Genomic DNA, 21,195 nt, shown 5'->3' with positions numbered 1-21,195 from the left:
CATCATCCTCAAAAGGATCATCAATGAGCTCATTACTCCCATTTCCATCATCCCAAGGTCCCATCTCATCACTTTCTCCTAAGTTAACCATTGAATCAATTGGAACTTGATTGGTAGGAGGTTGAGAAAAAGTATAAGATGCGGAAGGAACAAAAGGATTAACAATTTCCTGAGTTGATATAGGCATAGGGGTAGGAGTAAGATTAGAAGCAACTACATTCCCTAAGGGTACTTCTTCTACGTATAACTCTAAGGAGGGAATTTTGGTGGACTTTGAATACTCCCACATAGCATCTATAGCCTCATCATCCTCAACAGGAAAGACTAGCAATTCTCTACTCATGTCATATTTAAAGCTTATATTTACGGTACTTCTAGTGGGGCCCAATCAAATCTTAGAACATATAAAACGTTTAAACTGGTTCAAATCCATGTTCGAGTTGCATGAAACAAACTTACGTCTTCCCCCAACATAATGAACTTTGCCACTACTTTCTTGAATACAACCATTCAAAAAACATACTATAGTGACGCAAAATGATGTCATTTTCTACATTAATACAAACAAAATCAACATCATCATCAACTTCATACTTAAACAAGTACATTATATTCATTTGATTATAATCTTTTTTGGTCTACAAATTAATAAAGTCCATAATGTAACTAAGTTCATGCATATATAATGCACATAAAATCCAAATAACAAATCAATTTATAAGTTCATAAATGATATTTCTAATACCAACATCAACATGTCTAATAATATATAATGTACATCTAATTCAATATGCTCATCAACAACAATACTTCAAAAAACAACATAAAGCTATGAAAACAATTAAACATTACCTTGAATAGTTATGGATGATTAAGAAGAGTCTTGACTTAAGAACTAGTAACCTACATTTGAGAAAATAACCAAATTTCACTAAAACCCTATAAAACTATATATATACTAAAAAAATGCATAAAAGTTTACCTTTGTACAAGCTAGAGTATCCCAGACTATTTTTGAAGTGTCAAATTGAAAGAGGAATGCAAGAATTGATGGATTGAATCTAGACTAAAAGTGGTTTTAAACGGAGAATGTCCAGTAATAAGGTAGGGTTTTGATAATTGGGGAAAATGGGAAGGAAGGAAGCTAATCAGCGTATTTGTGAAGCATTTTGTTTGCAGTTAGTAACTGCGAACAAGTCAAAAAAAGTCAAAGTGTTGTTCGCAGTTACAACTATTTTGTTGTTTTTGACCTGTTTATAGTTACTAACTGCGAACAACCTTAAACCACAAGTTTGAGATTTTCACGCTTACTTTTAAAATAAAGTTAAAACTTATACTATTTTATTCATTTTTTTGATAATTTGTCTTATAGTTTTCAAATTTTTAACTCTAGACGGGCCAAATCCTGACAACATAACCAATATCTTAAACATAAGCCCAAAAGACAGTCAAAGCCCTTTCTATTTAATGCCAATTCTGATCCACACTACTCCAGTCGCAAAACCCTAGCTATTTCCCTCCGGTACTTTCCCTCGATCTTCCTTTCCTCCGTTTTATCGATTTAGTTGAATGCTTTGATTTCGATTAACTCTGATTGTTCGTTTTGTGTTGCTATTTCCTCAGGTTTGCATCGTTTCTCCTGTAAAAGATTTAATCATGAGGTAATGCTAAGCTTAGATTTTCATTTCTGATTTTTGTTAAATCGTCCTTTTTTGTAGTGTGTTCATTTTGTGATATAAATAACTGTTATGGCTTATATTTAGGGGTTTAGGTTCATGTCTTTTTATATATTGAAATTCTGAAAATGGGGTTCATTGTTAAATCGGGAATTCATTGTTTAAATGGAAATTCTTCGTTCACATGGGAATTCATTGGTGAATCGATGTGTATGTGTTAAGAGATCCCAAGAAGTAAAATAGTTTGTGGGCTATGGCTTTTAAATGTGTCTGGATTTGCTACGTGTTAAACGAGAATATTGAGTCTAGAATAATGTATTAATTGATCTTATTTGCTTGTCTGTTAGTCAGTGTAAAATCAGGTAATTTGCCAATGTAGTTTACATTTGTCAATAGCAAAAAAACATAAGATTTGTCTACCTTACACCTCTCTGGTGTGACCTTCCTTGGACGCTTTCCGGGCAGCCCTCATTAATTCGTTTTTATTGTAACAATCATAAATATCTAATTAAACTTGAGCCTAGGGTCTCAATGGCTCTAATCTCCTTTGATAAAAGTATAAGATGCTTTTTTCATCCCCCTTGGATCCTGATTATATTTTTTACGAATGTGGGATGATGATGAAGATATAATCTAATTAAAGTTATTCTAAGATGAATAGTTTAAAACATTATTCAAAAAACGAAAATTTGAGAATCATATGTACCACTTTATAAAGCTTGGCCCTAAAAGGTTGTTTATTCATATTGCATGACATAGGTACTGCGTTGTTATGTTCCTGACTCTATTTTGGTTTGCTTATGCTAGTGTACTATTGTTACTTTTGTATCTTGTTTTTTATGATGTGTTAAAGGAAGAATTATTAAGTTTATTGTTCTGTGATGCAGTAAGCTTCAGAGTGATGCTCTGAGGGAGGCAATTTCTGGGATTAAAAATGATGCTACTGAAAAAGGCCGCAAATTTACTGAAACAATTGAACTTCAGATTGGGTTGAAGAACTATGATCCCCAAAAGGACAAGCGTTTTAGTGGTTCAGTTAAGTTGCAACACATTCCTCGTCCCAAGATGAAGGTTTGCATGCTTGGAGATGCACAACATGTTGAAGAGGTATATATTTATAAATAGCATTAGATTGCTTTTGAATTTCTTGTTGCATCTTTTCTAGTTATGAGTGCCGTATTCGAGTGTTGCTAGTGCATTTTTTTGTAGTATTTAAGCTTGTGTATTGTTTTCTTTATTACTGATGTATATTATGGCAGGCTGAGAGGATTGGTTTGGAGTGGATGGATGTGGAAGCATTGAAAAAGTTGAACAAGAACAAGAAGCTGGTGAAGAAGCTTGCAAAGAAGTACCATGCTTTCCTTGCTTCTGAAGCAGTCATCAAGCAGATCCCTCGTTTGCTCGGCCCTGGTCTTAACAAAGCAGGCAAGTGGATTTGGCTGGTTGCTTAAATTTGTTTACCATATTACTTTCAAGAACATTTAAAGTGACAACTAACAAGTTTAAGCTGCAGTTCATCGGTTTCACATAACTTGAATCTATCAGACTATGACTTACCGGTGACTAATTCATCTTTTGTCTAACTCTTTGTTTTTTCCTTTTGTTGCTTGTTCAGGAAAATTCCCTACTCTTGTCACTCACCAGGAGCCCTTAGAGAACAAGGTGAATGAGACCAAAGCAACAGTGAAGTTCCAGCTGAAGAAGGTTCTCTGCATGGGTGTTGCTGTTGGTAACTGTAGCATGGAGGAGAAACAGATCTTCCAGAACGTGCAAATGAGTGTCAACTTTCTTGTTTCACTATTGAAAAAGAACTGGCAAAATGTAAGCTTCAATACTCTTGTGATAACATTTATTTTGTGAAAACAAGTATTCTATTGTGCATTGTACCTTAAGCAACTTACTATCATCAACGTTGTGCAGGTTCGTTGCCTGTACCTGAAGAGTACCATGGGCAAGCCTTACCGTATTTTCTAAGTGCCTTCCTGCGAGTTTTGCTTGATCTTTGGGAGCCGCATTTTTGTTACATGTGTACTAGAGTATTCAAAGCATTAGTATACTTGGATCGTGACTTTCTGTTGTGATGGTGACTATCATCTTTTTGTTTCATTGTCCTTGGCGACTTTAATGTTATACATGATGTGCTGACCCTATGGGCAGTTTTGGCTATTTCATGCTGAGTACGAGTGAACTGTTTGATCATTTTTGTCACATTACAAAACTTTGTTATGCATGCTTGAAGCCCGAAGGTATCGAGTATGGATTAAAAAGTGTTTTCAAATCCTGTATTGCTACGTTATTGCTACATTATGGTCGATTATGTAAGCTTACTCGGAGTAAATCCAAATAGATGGAGGAATATTTGAGGATCATGCTTGCTGCTGTGGAGGTTTAGGATCAGAAAATCTTGTGGGGAATACTCTAAATGGTTTATAATTTTGAGTCTTTGACAAATGCTTGTTGGCTTGAAGGTTGATTAGATTAGTTGAAGAATTTGATTAGATTAGTTGAAAGAGTTTGCTGAGATTTGAGAAGTTGGTAAATTAATTGTTGGTTGGCTGTTATGGGAAAAAAGTGTTGCTTGTTGGTTGGCTTATCCATTTAAAGGGACTTTTTCTAAGCAAAAAATGGATAAAAAAATTTAAGACAATTAAAAAGTTATTTATAGTAGTATTATGATCTTTGCTTAAAATTCAGCTTTTAGATTGCTTAAAAGTAATTCCATTGAACACTATTCATGATTTTGGATCAATTAAAATAATTCTTTGATCAACTTATAGAAAACAATCAGTTAAATTTATCACTTTTTTGAGTTTGTAAAAATTAATAGATTTTTTTTTTCAAATGAGGCTTCAAATAGTTGTTCTATGTAAATGTTTGGAAAAATTATCAAAAACAACTTATAAAAATAACTTTTAGTTATAAATTACCTTGAATAATTGTTTTTCCAAAAAACTTCAAAAACTCACTATTTGCCAGAAATTACCGAACACAATTTTTTTTAAGAAACTACCTAAAAAAGATTTATTTTTTTGTCAACACTATCTGCTAAGAACATAAGATATCCGACAATTAGTTAATATGAACATATACAAATCACATATTTTAAATTTGCATAGCCAAAATATACCACACTTTTTGTTACAGCTCATCCAATTCACTTCCCTTTTTGATTTCTAATCTACAAAACCTATTAGTAGGTACTTGATAGTGCTTGACAAAAAAATAGATTTCAAAGAGAATATTTAATAATAAATTTTGCTTTACGTAATTCCAACAAAAAGTCAATTTTAATGGTAGTTATATATATATATATATATATATATATATATATATATATATATATATATATATATATATATATATATACATATATATATATATACATATATATATATATATATACATATATATATATATATATACATATATATATATTTATATACATATATATATATATACATATATATATATATATATACATATATATATATATATATATACATATATATACATATATATATATATATATATACATATATATATATATATACATATATATATATATACATATATACATATATATATATATATATATATATATATATATATATATATATATATATATATATATATATATATATATATATAAACCAAAAGCGATTAGAAAAGTGGTTGAATATGGTAAAAATCATTAGAAAAGTAACAAAAGAGAACTTGGGGGTGTCGTCGGATGAACCAAAAGTGTTTAAAGAGTTGTGGTGGTGGAATGATGAGGTGGAAAAAAAATAAAGGATAAAAATAAGAGATTTAAAGAACTTATGGCATGCACGGAAGAGGAGGATAGGATAGAAAAAAAGAGTAAGCTATAACGAAGAAGTCGGCGACAAAGAAAGCGGTAATGGAGGTAAAAAAAACTGTGGTTATGAGGACTTGTATCGAAAACTTGACACCGAAGAGGAGGAGAAACAGATTTTTAAGTTGGCAAGGACTAGGTCCAGGCAGCGGCAAGACTTAGAGGCAGTGAAATACATCAAGGATGAGGGAGGATGAGTTTTCCTGAGACAAGAGGACATCAAAACCAAATGGCTCAAGTATTTCTCTCAGCTACTCAATGAGTCTAGGGGGGCAAGGGAGGCGGATAATCAAATTTCTGATGTCCAAAGACCACTGGAATATGGGTCAACAAGTGATATTACCACAGAAAAATTAGGAGAAGCTCTCAAAAAAATGAGAAGAACAAAGGCAGTCGGACCAGATAACATCCCGATTGAGGTGTGGAGGGGTTTAGGAGAAAAGAGCATTCGTTGACTGAGTAACCTCTTTAATATTATTTTGAGGACACATAAGACGCCAGAAGAATTGAGGAATAGCATACTAATACCTCTGTCTAAAAAAAAAGCGATGCGCAAGTATGAGGGAACTATAGAGGTATCAAACTTTTAAGTCACATGATGAAATTGTGGGAAAGAGTGATAGAGAGGAGAATTAGACAAGAAACAGTGATTAGAGAGAACCAATTCGGTTTTATGCAAGGAAGTCACCATTGAGGCAATTCATGTTTTGAGGATACTGACGGAGAAATATAGGGAGCGAAAAAAAGATTTGCATATGGTGTTCATTGACTTGGAGAAAGCGTATGATAGCATACCACGATATGTCATCTAGGATAGGCTCAAGGCTAGAGATATTTCTTCAGTGTACGTTGAGGCTATAGGGGATATGTATAACAGAGTTTCGACTAACATTCAAACACCGGTGGGGATAACAGAGCCCTTTTCCTATTAAAGTTGGACTACATCAGGGATCGACTCTAAGCCCTTTCATTTTTAATGTCATTATGGAAGAGATTTCTAAATCTATTTGGGAGACGGTATTGAGGTGCATGCTATTCGCTGACGACATAGTGCTGGTAGCAGAAACTAGAGAGGAGGTTAGTAATAAATTGGATGAGTGGAGGGAAGCTTTAGAAGGTAAAGGGTTGCGCATTAGTCATACGAAGATCGAGTATTTGCGCTGTGACTTTAGTGGGACAGCACCGGTAGGTGAACCAGAGGTGTTCATTGATGAAGCAGTTGTTAAAAGTATGACCAAGTGCGAGTATATGGGTTCGATCATTCAAAGGGATAGGGAGATTGACGGAGATGTAAATCATCGTATACAAGCGGGTTGCCTCAAGTGGCGAGCAGCCACCGCAGTTCTATGTGATAGAAAATTCCCAAGCAACTTAAAAAGAAAATTCTACCGGGCGGCAATCAGACCTGCTCTGCTATATGGGACTGAATGTTGGCCTGTAAAGAATATTTTTGAACATAAGATGAAAGTTACAGAATTGCGTATGCTGAGATTGATGGATCGAATTAGGAACTAAGAGTTTAGGAACAAATTAGGGGTAGCCCCTATTACTGGAAAAATGCGCAAAATAGATTGAGGTGGTTTGGACATGTGCAAAGAAAGACTTTCGCCGCCCCTGTGAGGAGGGTAGAAAGCATTATAGTAAAGGGTAAGAGGAGTCGAGGAAGACCCAGGAGAACTTGGGATGAGCAAATAAAAGTTGACTTATATATATATATATGAAGAAGTTTGAGTAAGAACCAATCAATCTGACAAAAAGGTGTTACTTTTCTATTAAAAAGATGTTAATTTAGGCAAGAAAGTGTTAACTTTTTTTTAAAAAAAAAATAATAATTTTTCTCAAAAAAAGTGTTACTTTCAGAAAAAAAATTCTAAACAAAACTCACCAAAAAGGTGTTACTTTTTACACAAGAAAGTGTTACTTTTCGGTATAAACGTGTTACTTTGTATTATTATTTCGGAAATTTCATGATACACCACTGAGTGTCTCCAAAATTCACCATATACCATACAAAATTTTTTAATTCACCATATACCATTAAGTTTTTGTACGTTAACATAGAATACCATTTATGACAACTGCTGTCAGTGTGCCGTTAGTGGTAAATTATTAATTCACCATATACCTTTACTTCTTTTTTTTTTGCGTCAAATACTATTTTTTAAAAAAATATAGCCGTCGGAAGAGTGTAAAGGCTAGTTTGTGCATATATATGTGATTTTTGAGGGAGTCACGTAACAAGACACACCTCTAACCTCTGAAAGCATTTGCAAAGATGTCTAAAAACTCAGGATCATCATCATCATCGTCTTCTTTTAGTTCTTCGTATGCAAGTGCAGACCACCTAAGCAAAGGACAAGAGCTGCCATAAAGCAAAAAAAGGAAAGAGGCACAAGAACAACAAATGCAGTCTCTGTAAAGAATTAGGCCACAATACAGTGACATGCAAGGCAAGAAAGGCGTCAGCAAAGAAGGCAGAACATGTAGCTTCCTCTTCACAGGAAGGCAACAGAAGGGGAAGAAGAGAAAGGCTGCTACTTAGCATTGTTTAGTGTCATTTTTTGGTGACAGTGTTCAAGTTGCTTTTGAACAAAATGTTAACTACTTGATTTTGTGTGACACTTGTTTTGTATCACAATTCCAATGTATGTAATGCAAGTACTCACTAATTATGTAGGCAGATTTTTTTGACAAACAATGTTACCAATTTCAGTACAACTTATTTAAGCAACGAAATATTTTATCTTACATTTTTCATTTCAAGGCAAGAAATACAATAAACACAAACAAAATTGGTCCTATTTTATTGCTCCATTCACTATCTTTTGCTGTTTTGCTACTCTTTTCTTTAGCTCCTTTAAACTCATGCTTCAACACGGTCTCACTTCCATGCGTGGTATTCCCTCCCTTGCTTTGATTTTCATAACCTCACGAGACATTTTTATCAACATTGCCCTCGCACCATTTGAATGTATCACATACATCACACTAGTAGTACAACCTTTGTGGATTTTTTGCCGAATCGGAGCTTCTTAGTGCAAACTTCCTACCACAACAACATGCTTTGTTCGGCACCCTTACATACGAAGAACTAAAAGAAGACGATGATGATGATGATCTTGTGTTTGTGGACATCTTTGCAAATGCTTTCAGAGGTTAGAGGTGTGCCTTGTTACGTGGCTCCCTCAAAAATCACATATATATGCACAAACTAGCCCTAAGACTCTTCCAACGGCTATATTTTTAAAAAATGGTATTTGACGCAAAAAAAAAAATGAATGGTATATGGTGAATTAATAATTTACCACAAACAGCACACTGACGGCAGTTGTCATTAATGGTATTCTGTGCTAACGTACGAAAACTCAATGGTATATGGTGAATTAAAAAATTTTGTGTGGTATATGGTGAATTTTGGAGAAACTCAATGGTATATCATGAAATTTCCGTTATTATTTTTTTGAAATTTTTCTTGAAAATAACACTTGTTTGCTAAAAAGTAGCAACTTTTTTTATAAAAAAAGTATCAATTTTTTTATAAAAAAATAGCAACACTTTTTTGCCCAAAAGTAACACATTTTCTGTAAAAAAGTAACACATTTTATTAGGTAGATTAATTCTCACGGTTATCATATAAGTTGGGTTCTCACTTACACACACACTAAATGGATTCTGTTAGCACTAACTTAGTAAAAGTAATATATATATATATATATATATATATATATATATATATATATATATATATATATATATATATATATATATATATATATATATATATATATATATATATATATATATATAATACATATTAAAACAATTCATAACATCTATTAAACCTATAAGAGTACCAAATTTTAGCCACTACTTCACTATTATTTTTTTTCTCTTAATAAAAATATTATGGCTTGTTCTCTCTATCAATATTCTTAAATCTCAACACCCCTAGTCTCTTGAATTACCCGCGTTGGAAATTCACCTTTCGCTTATAGCTTTAATGTACAAACAAGGCTGCAATTCATATCGCGACCGTATTGTATAGGCTTTTGAGTTTACTTTACCGCTAGCGAAATATAGATCGCACTGACCATGTAACTATTCGTATTGACTACAATATCCATTTCGCGGTTGTTATTGCAACCGTATTTTTACTCTATACTTAAAGCCTTTGACTTGCCATCAACACTATGTGAAGATAACTAACGGTACATGAAGACACAAAATAGGGAAAGATAGCGTTACACATGAAGAATGGAGATAACAAAGTACAGTTATGTTCAACCTTACTAGGTTTTCGTTAGAGGAAATGATTTTGTTACAAGTGGTTGATAAGCAGTAACAATTGCGAGGAATACGCTAAACTCAAATAACGGAGTTAAAGACGTATCTATAGAAAACGAAAATACTTATGTAATATCACTCATCACCATTCACCTCGGTGGTCCATCCTACCTTTCTCTTTTCTCATGTCCAAGATATGGTGAAAAAATGAAGAGTATCCTACTCCAAGAAGCAAATTGTAGAATACTAGCATTTTAACATGAGAAAAATAAGAACACTGTGTTTGTTTTTATCTAGTCTTAATATTGTACAATTGCCAATAGCATACGTAGTTACAACTTCGATGAGGAGGCACATCAAGGCTGAACAGCTTCTAGAAGCTTTTCATATACTTGTCTCGCGGTGAGATCTTCCACCTATTCAAGCGGAGTTTCTTGTGTTAGTTTACAAAGAATCGGTGTTCATACTATCTAAACAAAGCCTTTTGCAACATAAATTACTTCATAGAACAAAACCCAATCCTGTGTTATCAAAAACTTGCATGTTCCAAATCCCTACCTTCTACAAAAACCCATACTTATATTCAAATTTCCTCATTGATCTTTAATACTCAAAATCTCGACTAAGAATTTCAGTTACGATGACCTCAACAATATTAATAACCAAAAATCCAAAATATTGCAGTTTCTTTCATTTATAAAAGATGTTTATCTAAACTATGACCCCATTATATAAGGCTTGATTGAACTTCTTATTATAAACCCTTATCTAAAATTTCCATGGCCACTAAATTCAGCATATAAATCAAACTGAAATGTGTTCTTGGACACCCAAAATAACAAGCAGCCTCTTGTGAACTACTCATTCAGCAACACAATATTCCAAAAAAATTTTATACTAAAAATAATTTCCAACCAAAATAGAGTGCAAGGGCAAAAATGACTAACCACAAGGAGCTTTGATTTATTGTTCCATCCTCTTTGAAGAGTCATTTGGCTTAACCTAAGCCCCAAAACCTGTTAAAGAGAATCTTTAATGAGGCTTATCGTTAAATACCACTCGCAGTAAAACTAAGTATAAAAAATGTTAAGACCTTTCCCATGAATTCCAAGAGCTCATTATTTGCTTCCCCGCGCGCAGCAGGTGCAGCTACCGCTATTCTTACATCGTCAGCATTAACCCCTGATCATCATTCAACAAATTTGGCCAATCAATGTCCAATAATGTGATAAAGCAAGCTATAATGAGAAAAATAAGCACATATTGACATGACCTAAATAATGCAAGCACATATCACATTTAGTTAGAAAATTTATTTTTGTGGAGCATTATAAGGGAAAAAATAAAATGATATCATAAGTATATGTAAAAGGAATTAGAATAGTAAGGATGGCATGACACATCCACACTAGTCGGTATCATGACATGAAATTACAAGACAAGGATTAAGGCATTATATGATTCATGATGATAGGCAAACAAGTGTCCAAAAAGGCATTTTAAAAAAGACTCGATGTCCTTTTCTTTTAGTTTGATAAAAAAGAAAGATAGAAAATCAAGTAGATCTCGAGGGCTGTCACAAATATTTTTGAACTATCTATGTTGCTTAATTAAAACCTTTCTTTCGCTTTTCCACCTTGCCCTAGTCTAATCCAACTTTGAAGGATTCTCCAAAGTTAATAAAAGATAACCTAACATGATAATCTGATACAAAGCGGACACAAAAATAGCTGGTAAGGCCTATTGATTCATATGTATTAGATAGGTCAGCATGATATATCGACTTCTCTATGGAGAATGCCACATTTAATATGTAGTACGCAATTTATTTCTGTTGGTTGTGTTGGGAGGATAAGACAAATTTGAAATGTGTGGATGTGATTAAAAGAGAAAATATAGGGAGGATGAGATTTTGTGAAAGTAATGGGATCCTTACATAAAATCAAAATGTAGCAATTTAAGGGGAATCCATTATAAGTAAATGTAGAAAATTCCGTGGGACGGAGGAGATATGTGTTAGTTAATACTCCCTCCTATTCATAGAGAATGAGACATTTGGGTTTTGCACCAAAACCAAGGAGGGGTGGGGGCCACTTAAAAGTGGGTGGAAAACTCTCTTTTTCCATAAAAGGTATTGAAATTTATGTGTTATTGTGTTGTTGTAGTAAGGGTAAAAGGGTAAAAAAGAATGACAAAAATAAAATGGGACATTTTCAGTGAATTGGCCCAATAAAGAAATGTCTCATTCTCTATGAATAGGAGGGAGTAGAATTTAGATAAGAAAATAACTTCCCATATATGTAAATGAGTAACAGAACATGCAGATAATAAAAATTAATGGAGTAGGTAAAATGTAACAAATTCTATGCGACGGAGGAGACATTTGATTAGTTAATAGAATTCAGATAAGTAAATAACTTCATTAAACCCATTTATGTAAATGAGTAACATAACATGCAGATAACAAAAATTAATAAGAAAATACATAAATAAAAAGAAAAAAATTAGAGGGCATAATTTTTTTATAAATGATTTGGTAGCATTAGTGCTTCATGTTGACAAAGCAGCAAATAGCAAATATACGTAATACATGGAATCCACCAAGCTTCCAGGATGTGAAAAGAAAGCGAACAAAATCTAGTACTCATTTGTCACAAATATTCTCACGAACCTCGCCTGGGTAGGTGCCACTTAATGGCATAGGGTTAATGGAATATTTTTGAATGTCACATATATTATGATTGTTAGAACCTAGAAGTAAACCTCTTCCTCTCCCCTCTCCAACAAAAGGAATGACAAACGAAAAAAAACACTGAATTGTAAAATGGCCATAACGGAAACCACAAAGTATACTTCAGAGTTCAAATGTATGCAATGTAAAATAAAATATGATTCCTCCAATAATCACCTAAAAACACAATAACTAGTTTAAGAGACAAACATGTCAAAAAGGTATGAACCACCAGTCCACCACCAACAGCTAAGCCAAATACTACAAGGTTAGAACTTCTAAGGAATAAGAAATAGCTTTAGGGAAGGGGAGAGAATGGTATATAGGGTCATGCGGCTCATGCCAACTCAAATTCTTCTCCTATGTTAGTCTCTCACCAATAGCAGTACAAGGGATGCTTCTACAGACAGCCAAAGGAGACCTAAGGAAGAATTTACATACTATGGCTATAAAATGAAACAACATGCTAATACTAAAGATCAGTCCTAAAGCATCCTCTGCTTAGTAAATACTCACTGTCCCTTGCAATTGTCATAATTGACTTTTCCTGGTCAAATTTAGAAATCTTCAGCCATAATATCTCTCAGAAGAAAGTCAATTTAGATAATAGCCTGCTAAATAACAACAGATCAAGCTAAGATGGAACAGTCAAAAGCAAGGTAACAAAAGGGCTTATTGTGCTGAGATGATGAAAAATAAAATGACAAGTAAAAGAATATGTATTACTTGTAATTGCTGAGCGTGGTGCACGGTCTTCAACTTCAATTGCAACTTGAACAAGCCCACCTTCTAACTGTGATATGCATGGTGGCACAGGAGCATCCTATATTGCAAAAAGAAATATAAGCCCCAAGTTCAGTTAAATGGAAAACTATAACACTACATGCAAGATAACATATTTTCACAATATGCAAATAATTGAGCAAGTCAAGAAATTAATTTTAAAAATATATAAATTCATCAGATAAAAGATCAAACTGACATGATAAATTATTCAACAGATGAAAATCTACATGTCTGGTTCCAAATATTTAGTCCACACTATAAGTTATTAAGAAAGAAAAATATACGTCTGATTCCCAATAATTAGTCCACACTTATATAACATTCAACCAAGTTGAGAAAATACGGAAATGTAGAAATCAGTCTAATAAACATCAAACTGGCATGATAAGTTTTCAACAAAAGAAAATTTAAATGCAATCCCCAACAATTGGTCCATGCTCTATAATAACATGGTTTCAAAATGCAGTTCCATAGTCATGATGACTGAAAAAAGGGTTCGTACATTATCAAAACATTTTATAGGTACTAAAATGTATCAAGCTTAATCTTATAGATCAATACTTAAGATGTGAAGCTCTAGAAATCTCTAGTTTCCTTAATATAAACATCATTACCTGTGGGTTTGTTTCAGCAGCAACAGTGCTAAGTGCATCATTAATTATGTATATGAAAGATGCATGTTCCAGTTCTTCTTCTGATCTGTAGCAAACAAAAAGGCCACAGCCTAAACAATTCATTCTGTACTGTTTTTCCAGCTTCCCTTCTCCTCTGGCAATAGAATCAACAGGAAAAAAAAAAACTGTTCATAGACATGTTTATAACATAACAGTTTAGTTGTAGTGATACAGGTTGAGAAAACAATCCAGCATAATAATTGGCAGCATTTGTATTCTAATATGAAGGTCTCAAAGAAAGGCAAGGTGCTTGACCCAAATGCAAGTCTCAAAACTACCGAGATTGAAGCAAGAAGTTTGTATACAAATTTCCGGAAAATAATACAGCGTGGCTTAGAATATCAGTCTTAGTACACAGCATCAACGTCAACATCACCTCAATGACATTTAAGAGGCTTCTAGGATCAAATAAGACGGGTGGATGTATTCAATCTTACACCTACAAATTACATTCACATATAAATAGGAGAGAAGTTACTCTAGTCAAATCCTCGATCGTAAGGGACATGAGCAACTACAACTTAATAATTAACTAAATAATAATTAAGTACAATAATTTTAGTCAGTCGCTTTAGTTCAGTCTGTTGCACACTTGTGCTTCATAGCCAAAAAATAGAGAATGTAAGTGAATTTAGTAAGAAGAGAGTACGCTAACAACCTAGAGCAAGAATCTTTTATCAAGAATTACTTCTTACAACCAGTTTCAAGTATGATTTATGTCCTTGTTTCCTTCTTGTATCCTAAGAAGCTCAGACTCAGATATGGAAGTAACACTTAGGTATGGATTCATGAGAGATATGGAAATTACTAAAAAAAGAAAACAAGGACACAATTGAGAGTAAGCAAAAAAAATTAGGATCCCAACATCAGGACACGTCATTTTAAAAATATATACTCCCCAAAAAAGGGAATTCACAATTCTTTAATATTTACAAGTTATATTTGAATGTGGAAGTCAAACCTTGAAAAACATGTTCACAATGGAATCATAGTAAAAGTAATTGGAAAAAACTGATACAAATAATCACAGCTACCCATCAAGATAATCCTAACTAAGTTTAACAAAGAATAACCCCAACTACATGGGTCTTGTCCTAACTCAACACTTTTAAGTCTAAATTCACTTGTTACCTATGAGACTGGTTGATAAGGAATGAGCTCCCCCTCAAAACTCATTTATCAACCTAATAATAGGGAGTTATATAACTCTTCTCAATCCACCCTGAGCTACAAATTGCTACACTCTGCTCTTCCCTTAGAGTCAATTAGTCAATGCCTTAACTCTCTCTCCTCCAAGATTTTTTCTCTTCATTTTCTTTGAATATCATGTCAATTTATTAACAAAATTGAAATTTCACAAATATACAATGTTAACGGATTTTTGCAGAAGATAAATTTGGTAATGTGTTTAGGAGCATGTCAAATTTGTGGGAATCACAGCACAAGTCACTCAAAATCCATATCCAATAGTTGTTCTCAGAATAAATTTTATGATAAATCAGGGAAGAATCTGATACAATGTATTGGTCAATCATTATATTTTCCGGCATATCAAAACGTCAAAATTTGCAGCAAAACTGCTGAAGGCAATATTCCCCAGTTCAATCAGGATTTCAGCAATTCTAGCTCCATTATTATGCGTAACTAAAAAATGTTCTAAGCATAAAGTAAAGCTTATCATTTCAATAAGAAAATTGATGAATTTACAAAATTTCAGAAGGATAGGCTTTAGACAGTCACATAATGGAAGTATGCCCACCAAACACAAGATCTACTCAAATTGGATAAGAATGAATGTGAGACTTGCAATTTGCATGTAACCAATGACACAAAGAAACTGAACGTAGGAATAAGTAAATTTATGAGAATAGATGCATCATCGTATAACACATACATCCAGATCAAGGTTTCCAAATATTTATCAGGTTTGAACAATTTGTGAAAAAATGAGTCAAGATTCACTATTACACAGAACTTCTACTTTGAGACAATCACCAAATGCAAGGACACAATGGAAAATCTACGTAGCTTCTGAATATATTAGCCATACCGCTTCAACAAAATCTTCCCTGCTTCATTGATGTTAAGCCTTGCGAGATGTTTTGTTTTGTCAATTACATACGCCTTGTCTGTTTTCCTCTTTGGCAACTTTTGCAACTGGGTATCTTAAAAAAACATATCTCAGTAACAAACTAAAAATCACACATTGAAAAATTCTACAACATAAACTCATTTGAAAATTCCTAGAGCCTATCTTTACAGAACATAATGTGAATTTGACCGGTGGCACTATTACTCCAACTACACGCCGAGAGTCCAAGCCAATACATCACCGTAAAGCTCTAAAAAATACTTACACAGTTACATGTTACTTCACTCACATAATACAAGCTTCACGATTCCAACACCAAGCCCAATTAAATATTCAAAAATCACTACATCAATATTTTCCATTTAGCATAAGACAGTTAAGTAATGAAATTCAAATTGCAATTATGTCACTCAACACTATACAAAGTGTGGTTCATCAGTATATTGGCTTTCTTTTAAACTATTGAAACTGAATACGAAGATATCCTATTGAAAAGACTGAATAATATACCTCGGCACTCATTCACGTGCTTTAACAAGCTTTAAAGTTGCTTGATAAGAATGTAGTTACCATTACTTAAATGGAAAAAAAAAATATTATCAAATAAAAGGGAAATCTATAATCGTAAGGGGGATAGGACTTGAAGCCTCACCATCCAAGTTCCATCATTCCATGGACTTTATTTGAGCAAGGTGGAATAGAATGTCAAGTTAGGGATTAGGACCTGCTTGAAGAATATCATCCTACCCTTCATCAAAGCTCCCTTCATCTTCTTCAATTCATCTCATCATCTTATACCTTTCTGTGTTCACCATTTCAATCTTTTTTGAAGATGGTTCTATTTTAATTTGGTGAAAAGTTAAGATTTTGATTTGGAGGAAATGCAAAGAAAAAGAGATGGAAAGAGTTGGAGAAGAGAGAAAATGAGATCCAATGATAGCTTTTGAATAAAGCTAAATATATTCAGAGCACATGAAATTAGAGAGAGAGGAAGGTATTCTTTGTGCCCAAGCCACACCCATGAAAGCTTAGAGAGAACGCAAAATTAGTGAATTCAAAATGTTTTATTTATATTACCGCCACCACCATATAATTCCCAAATTATTTCCACTATTATGCCAAACAAGGGCAAGAGACATTCCTTTTATTTCGTGAATTCTCACCATCAATTCCCATTCTGAATTCCACCATTCACTAAATTTGATTCCCAATAACAAAATGACCTCTCATTTGCTTCAGCACCAAAGGCAACCTAAGATACAATTGTGGATAAAGTTTCAAATGATATTCCATCCATTGGTGAACACACAAAGGGGTTTAACATCTTAAGCTAATATGTTATTGCTCCAATTTTCTTTTGTTTTTTTCTAATTATTCAATAAAAATTTTCAAGAATCTCCCCATTGTTAAAATCCTAAATCCGCCACTGATTCCATCCGATTTCAACTAAAAATAGAGCATAAAATAACTCAGAATCTCAGCTTCCCTTGCTACCAATATATCATGGAACCAATTCAAAAAGTACACAACAAAAATTTTATCTTAGTCCCATTGGTCTCAAGATCACAGCTCACAAACGGTCAAGGAAATCTAGTAGCGATTAAGATCACACTTGTTTAAAGGGAATTGAACAATATTTTGTCTTGTTGGACAAGCTGAATAACAGGAAGCTAATATAAGGTCACTATTAGGCAGTTTATTGACAACCCCATAAAGGAATGAAAACTTAATGTCCTAATATGCACTACAACAGTCATTTAATCTTTTATGAACATATAAGTCTAGTGTGTTACAACTCACATGCTCACAACATCGACTTAAAATCTAGACAACATTCCCAATCCCAAGCATAGAGGTAAATATTGACCCTATCACCGCAATGAGACCACATAGGAAGTATTTTAGGTTACTATGACCACAATACAGAGCCCGATAACCACAAAACCATTGACCAAAAAAGTGGTTTCACAGCTGTTAGCAATATGAGATTTGCACTATGGTCTCAAGTAGGGATGGCAACAGGTCGAATCTGGACCGGGTCCAGATGGACCCAGATCCAGATCCGTTTTCAAGAACAGGATCCAGATCCGAACTCGGATCCACGGGTCCAGTTTTGCAAGACCCAGATCCAGGTCCAAAATGAGTCTGACTTGTTTTTGCTTTTTTTTTGTATTTTTGAATGGTGTTGAGATTTAAAATTTGCAATAAAGCTATATTGATAGACTATTGATAATAAATTATTATCATTAGTCTATAAATATAGCTTTATTGCAAATTAGAATTAGAAAATTAGATTTAAAATTAGAATTAGAAAATATAGCACGTGCACTTGATTCGTGAGTGCCTGAGCTTACAGGGGGAGTACTGGGGTCTGGGAGGGAAAATTAGAATTAGAAAATTATATATATTTAATAAAATTAATATATAAAAAAATAAAATGGGTCCTCCAGATCCGCGGGTTGGGGTCTGGGTATTTTTCTTAGATCCGGATCCGCCGGGTCCATTTTTTAAGGATTCAGATCCGTGAAAACAGATACGGATCCGGTTTGGATCCAATACCCATTGCCATCCCTAGTCTCAAGAAACCCAACTCATTCCTTCCCAGTTCATATTTACTATTTTAACCAAAACACTTTCTCTTTCATGCTTCACAACAAATTAAGAGCTGCAATTGGCACAATCAATCACTTAAAAGGAATGACGAGCTTTGAACTAATATTGATATTCTTCATCCACTCAAAAAATTGATCTTACAGCTTGGAGAGTGTGGCTTTGATTACATAATTTCATAATTAGAACCTAGAAAGTGTTCCTGTGACTTATGAGTATGACTAACGCCAACACAATAACATGTTTAGACACCACTTACTCTACCAACCACGAAGATCGTAAAACTAGATTTGTATCTCCATAGTTCATCCAATTAACAAGTCTAGTAGTGACACTCTGACCCGTCGGACCTCTGGTGTCTACCCATGAAGACTGTAGACTAGCCCCACAAACCAACACAAGTCTTTTCAGCGGATTTTGGTCTCACTCATGCGCACCCGGAAAGCTTCCCAGGAGATTACCCATCCTAAGATTGCTCCCCACCAAGCCCGCTTAACTGTGGAGTTTTTAGCAAATGAACTCTCTTGAAAAGAAGATGCACCTTGTTGATATGAGTAGTCTATCAATCCTTTTTAAAGCTGAATCCGGAGTATCACACTAGTTATGAGTATTACTCTTATAACCAACACAACATAATTGCAGCAAATCTAAGTTGTGTGGCTCCAATCCTGCAAATTTCCCAACTAGCCTCATCCACTGATGCTTCCCTTTAATGTAGTTCCACTTACCAGTTCCCACATACTTTTTCATTGTCAATATATAGGTGGTGGTTATCAAATGAGATAGGGATCGTGCAAGGAGGCGCAAGTTTTGGAGGAATCATTTACCAACGAAAATATATATGATGAAAATTATAGTTTCCCTCCATTCCCTGCGTCAACAATTCCCCTATCAATTTATTTATTCACCACACTGACACTACTTCATCCCATTTTAATCATCCATAATTTTCTACAAAAGTCTTATTTCCAACCCGGGCATGCCCTCAAGAGCTCTGCATAATGGACAAGTCCAAAAGCAATGTACCTATTGCTTCCATTTTTTGCTTAAACTCAGTAAACTCGGCCATTTCCCCAACATACATAATCCTGATGATTAAGTGGTCATCCCTACCCCTAAGGATGCCTCAACCACATTAGATCAAAGTATTCATTATAATGTTTAAGAGAACAAGTAGTCCAATCAAAAAAGATCTCACTGAGTCAATACTATGAACTTTCAATATTATTATACATTTTCGGAACATAATAATCAGTCTATAATACGAATACTAATAGCAATTGAAATTGAAATTGACATTGATCAAAAGTAAGAAAGTAATGAATCAAATCAAAAACCCTAAAAAGAGAGATGAGAGAAAGAACCAGTAATTAGGATGTGAGAACTACAATGCTTGCAGTAATAGACAAAGAGTTCGGAATCAGGACCATCTGGAACTGCATCTTCGCTCGAGTATGTGTGCGTCGTCCTCTTCGGCATCTCTCTACTTCTTTGCTCCGCCCACTTCACTCAGACAGTCACACTACTAGTAAGTACTAATCTTCCCTCCCAATCTATCCCCCCCCTTTATATGTTCAATTATAAGGTAGACCTAAAAAAGAAAGTATCACTCTTTAAAAAAAGTCATACATGATTTTTAATTTATACAGGATTCGATTCTCGGAGGAACACCTTACCTAGCTGTCTAACAGTCCCCTCGGACACTTATGGATAAAAGTATGTGATGTACTCTATAAATGAAGTGTACAAGCATAATCTCAACTTCGTGCATTATAAAAAAATTAATTACACAAGTTTATCACATGTTTATTTTCTCGAGTATGTGAACATATGTGCAACGTTTGCATACACTATAGTAACCCATACATGCTTAGAAATATCTATTTATAATAACTATTACTCAAACAAAACACTGTTAATGGCATCACTTATCAAAATTGCTTATGTGTTATGCTCTTAATAAAAAATTTCCCTCTAAAGCTTAATGATGATGTCATTTTTATAATGACTATTGTTTACTTTACTACTTTCTAAGTATGAATATAATATTATCTACATTGATTGATTTTTTACTTTTTAGCTCACATCATTTAACGTATTAAAAAGTTATAGAAGTATATTTTATTTTGTTTTTTTTTTCAAGTTTTTTTTATAAAATCTTTATGATGTTTTTTATTAAATAAGTATATGATATTTTGAGATGATTAAAACATAAAGTCGTTAATTTTTTATTTTTTTGTTTATACAAATATGTCAAAAATTTTAATAAAGTTGTGCATCGCACGGGCATTATCTAGTAAAGGTAATAATAAGAAAATGGCACATCGGCTTTAGATAATTTATTATGACGGAATAATATGATCGGATTCTTTGTCCATATGCTAAATATGAATCATAGATTACAACTATTTGCACAAACTCAAATTCTTTTGGGAGAGGCACTTTATGCACGAGTTTAATAGTCTAACTGGTACAAATTATTAGCATAT

The 21,195-nt window shown here is 33.6% G+C and overlaps 2 protein-coding genes across 2 annotated transcripts; one reads left to right on the top strand and one right to left on the bottom strand.

The window, feature by feature from the left end:
- Window positions 1-1,426: 1,426 nt before the first annotated feature.
- LOC130798355 (60S ribosomal protein L10a) lies at window positions 1,427-3,842 on the top strand. Its single transcript, XM_057661296.1, has 6 exons — window positions 1,427-1,522; window positions 1,624-1,661; window positions 2,564-2,783; window positions 2,936-3,101; window positions 3,292-3,497; window positions 3,597-3,842. The coding sequence occupies exons 2-6, from the start codon at window positions 1,657-1,659 to the stop codon at window positions 3,648-3,650; spliced, it is 651 nt and encodes a 216-aa protein (XP_057517279.1). The 5' UTR covers window positions 1,427-1,522; window positions 1,624-1,656; the 3' UTR covers window positions 3,651-3,842.
- A 5,961-nt stretch (window positions 3,843-9,803) lies between these two features.
- Window positions 9,804-20,427, bottom strand: LOC130797953 (UPF0235 protein At5g63440). The gene is made up of 7 exons (XM_057660753.1): window positions 20,071-20,427; window positions 16,055-16,169; window positions 13,945-14,098; window positions 13,271-13,367; window positions 10,907-10,995; window positions 10,761-10,829; window positions 9,804-10,229 (listed from the first exon to the last, which is right to left on the bottom strand). Exons 1-7 carry the CDS (start codon window positions 20,183-20,185, stop codon window positions 10,170-10,172), a joined length of 699 nt encoding a protein of 232 aa, XP_057516736.1. The 5' UTR covers window positions 20,186-20,427; the 3' UTR covers window positions 9,804-10,169.
- Window positions 20,428-21,195: the final 768 nt, after the last annotated feature.

Source organism: Amaranthus tricolor, chromosome 13 (genome assembly GCF_026212465.1).
Source record: "Amaranthus tricolor cultivar Red isolate AtriRed21 chromosome 13, ASM2621246v1, whole genome shotgun sequence".
NCBI classification, from domain to species: domain Eukaryota; kingdom Viridiplantae; phylum Streptophyta; class Magnoliopsida; order Caryophyllales; family Amaranthaceae; genus Amaranthus; species Amaranthus tricolor.
Note: the sequence above shows the minus strand (reverse complement) of the source record. Positions and strands in the feature narration are given on the sequence as shown.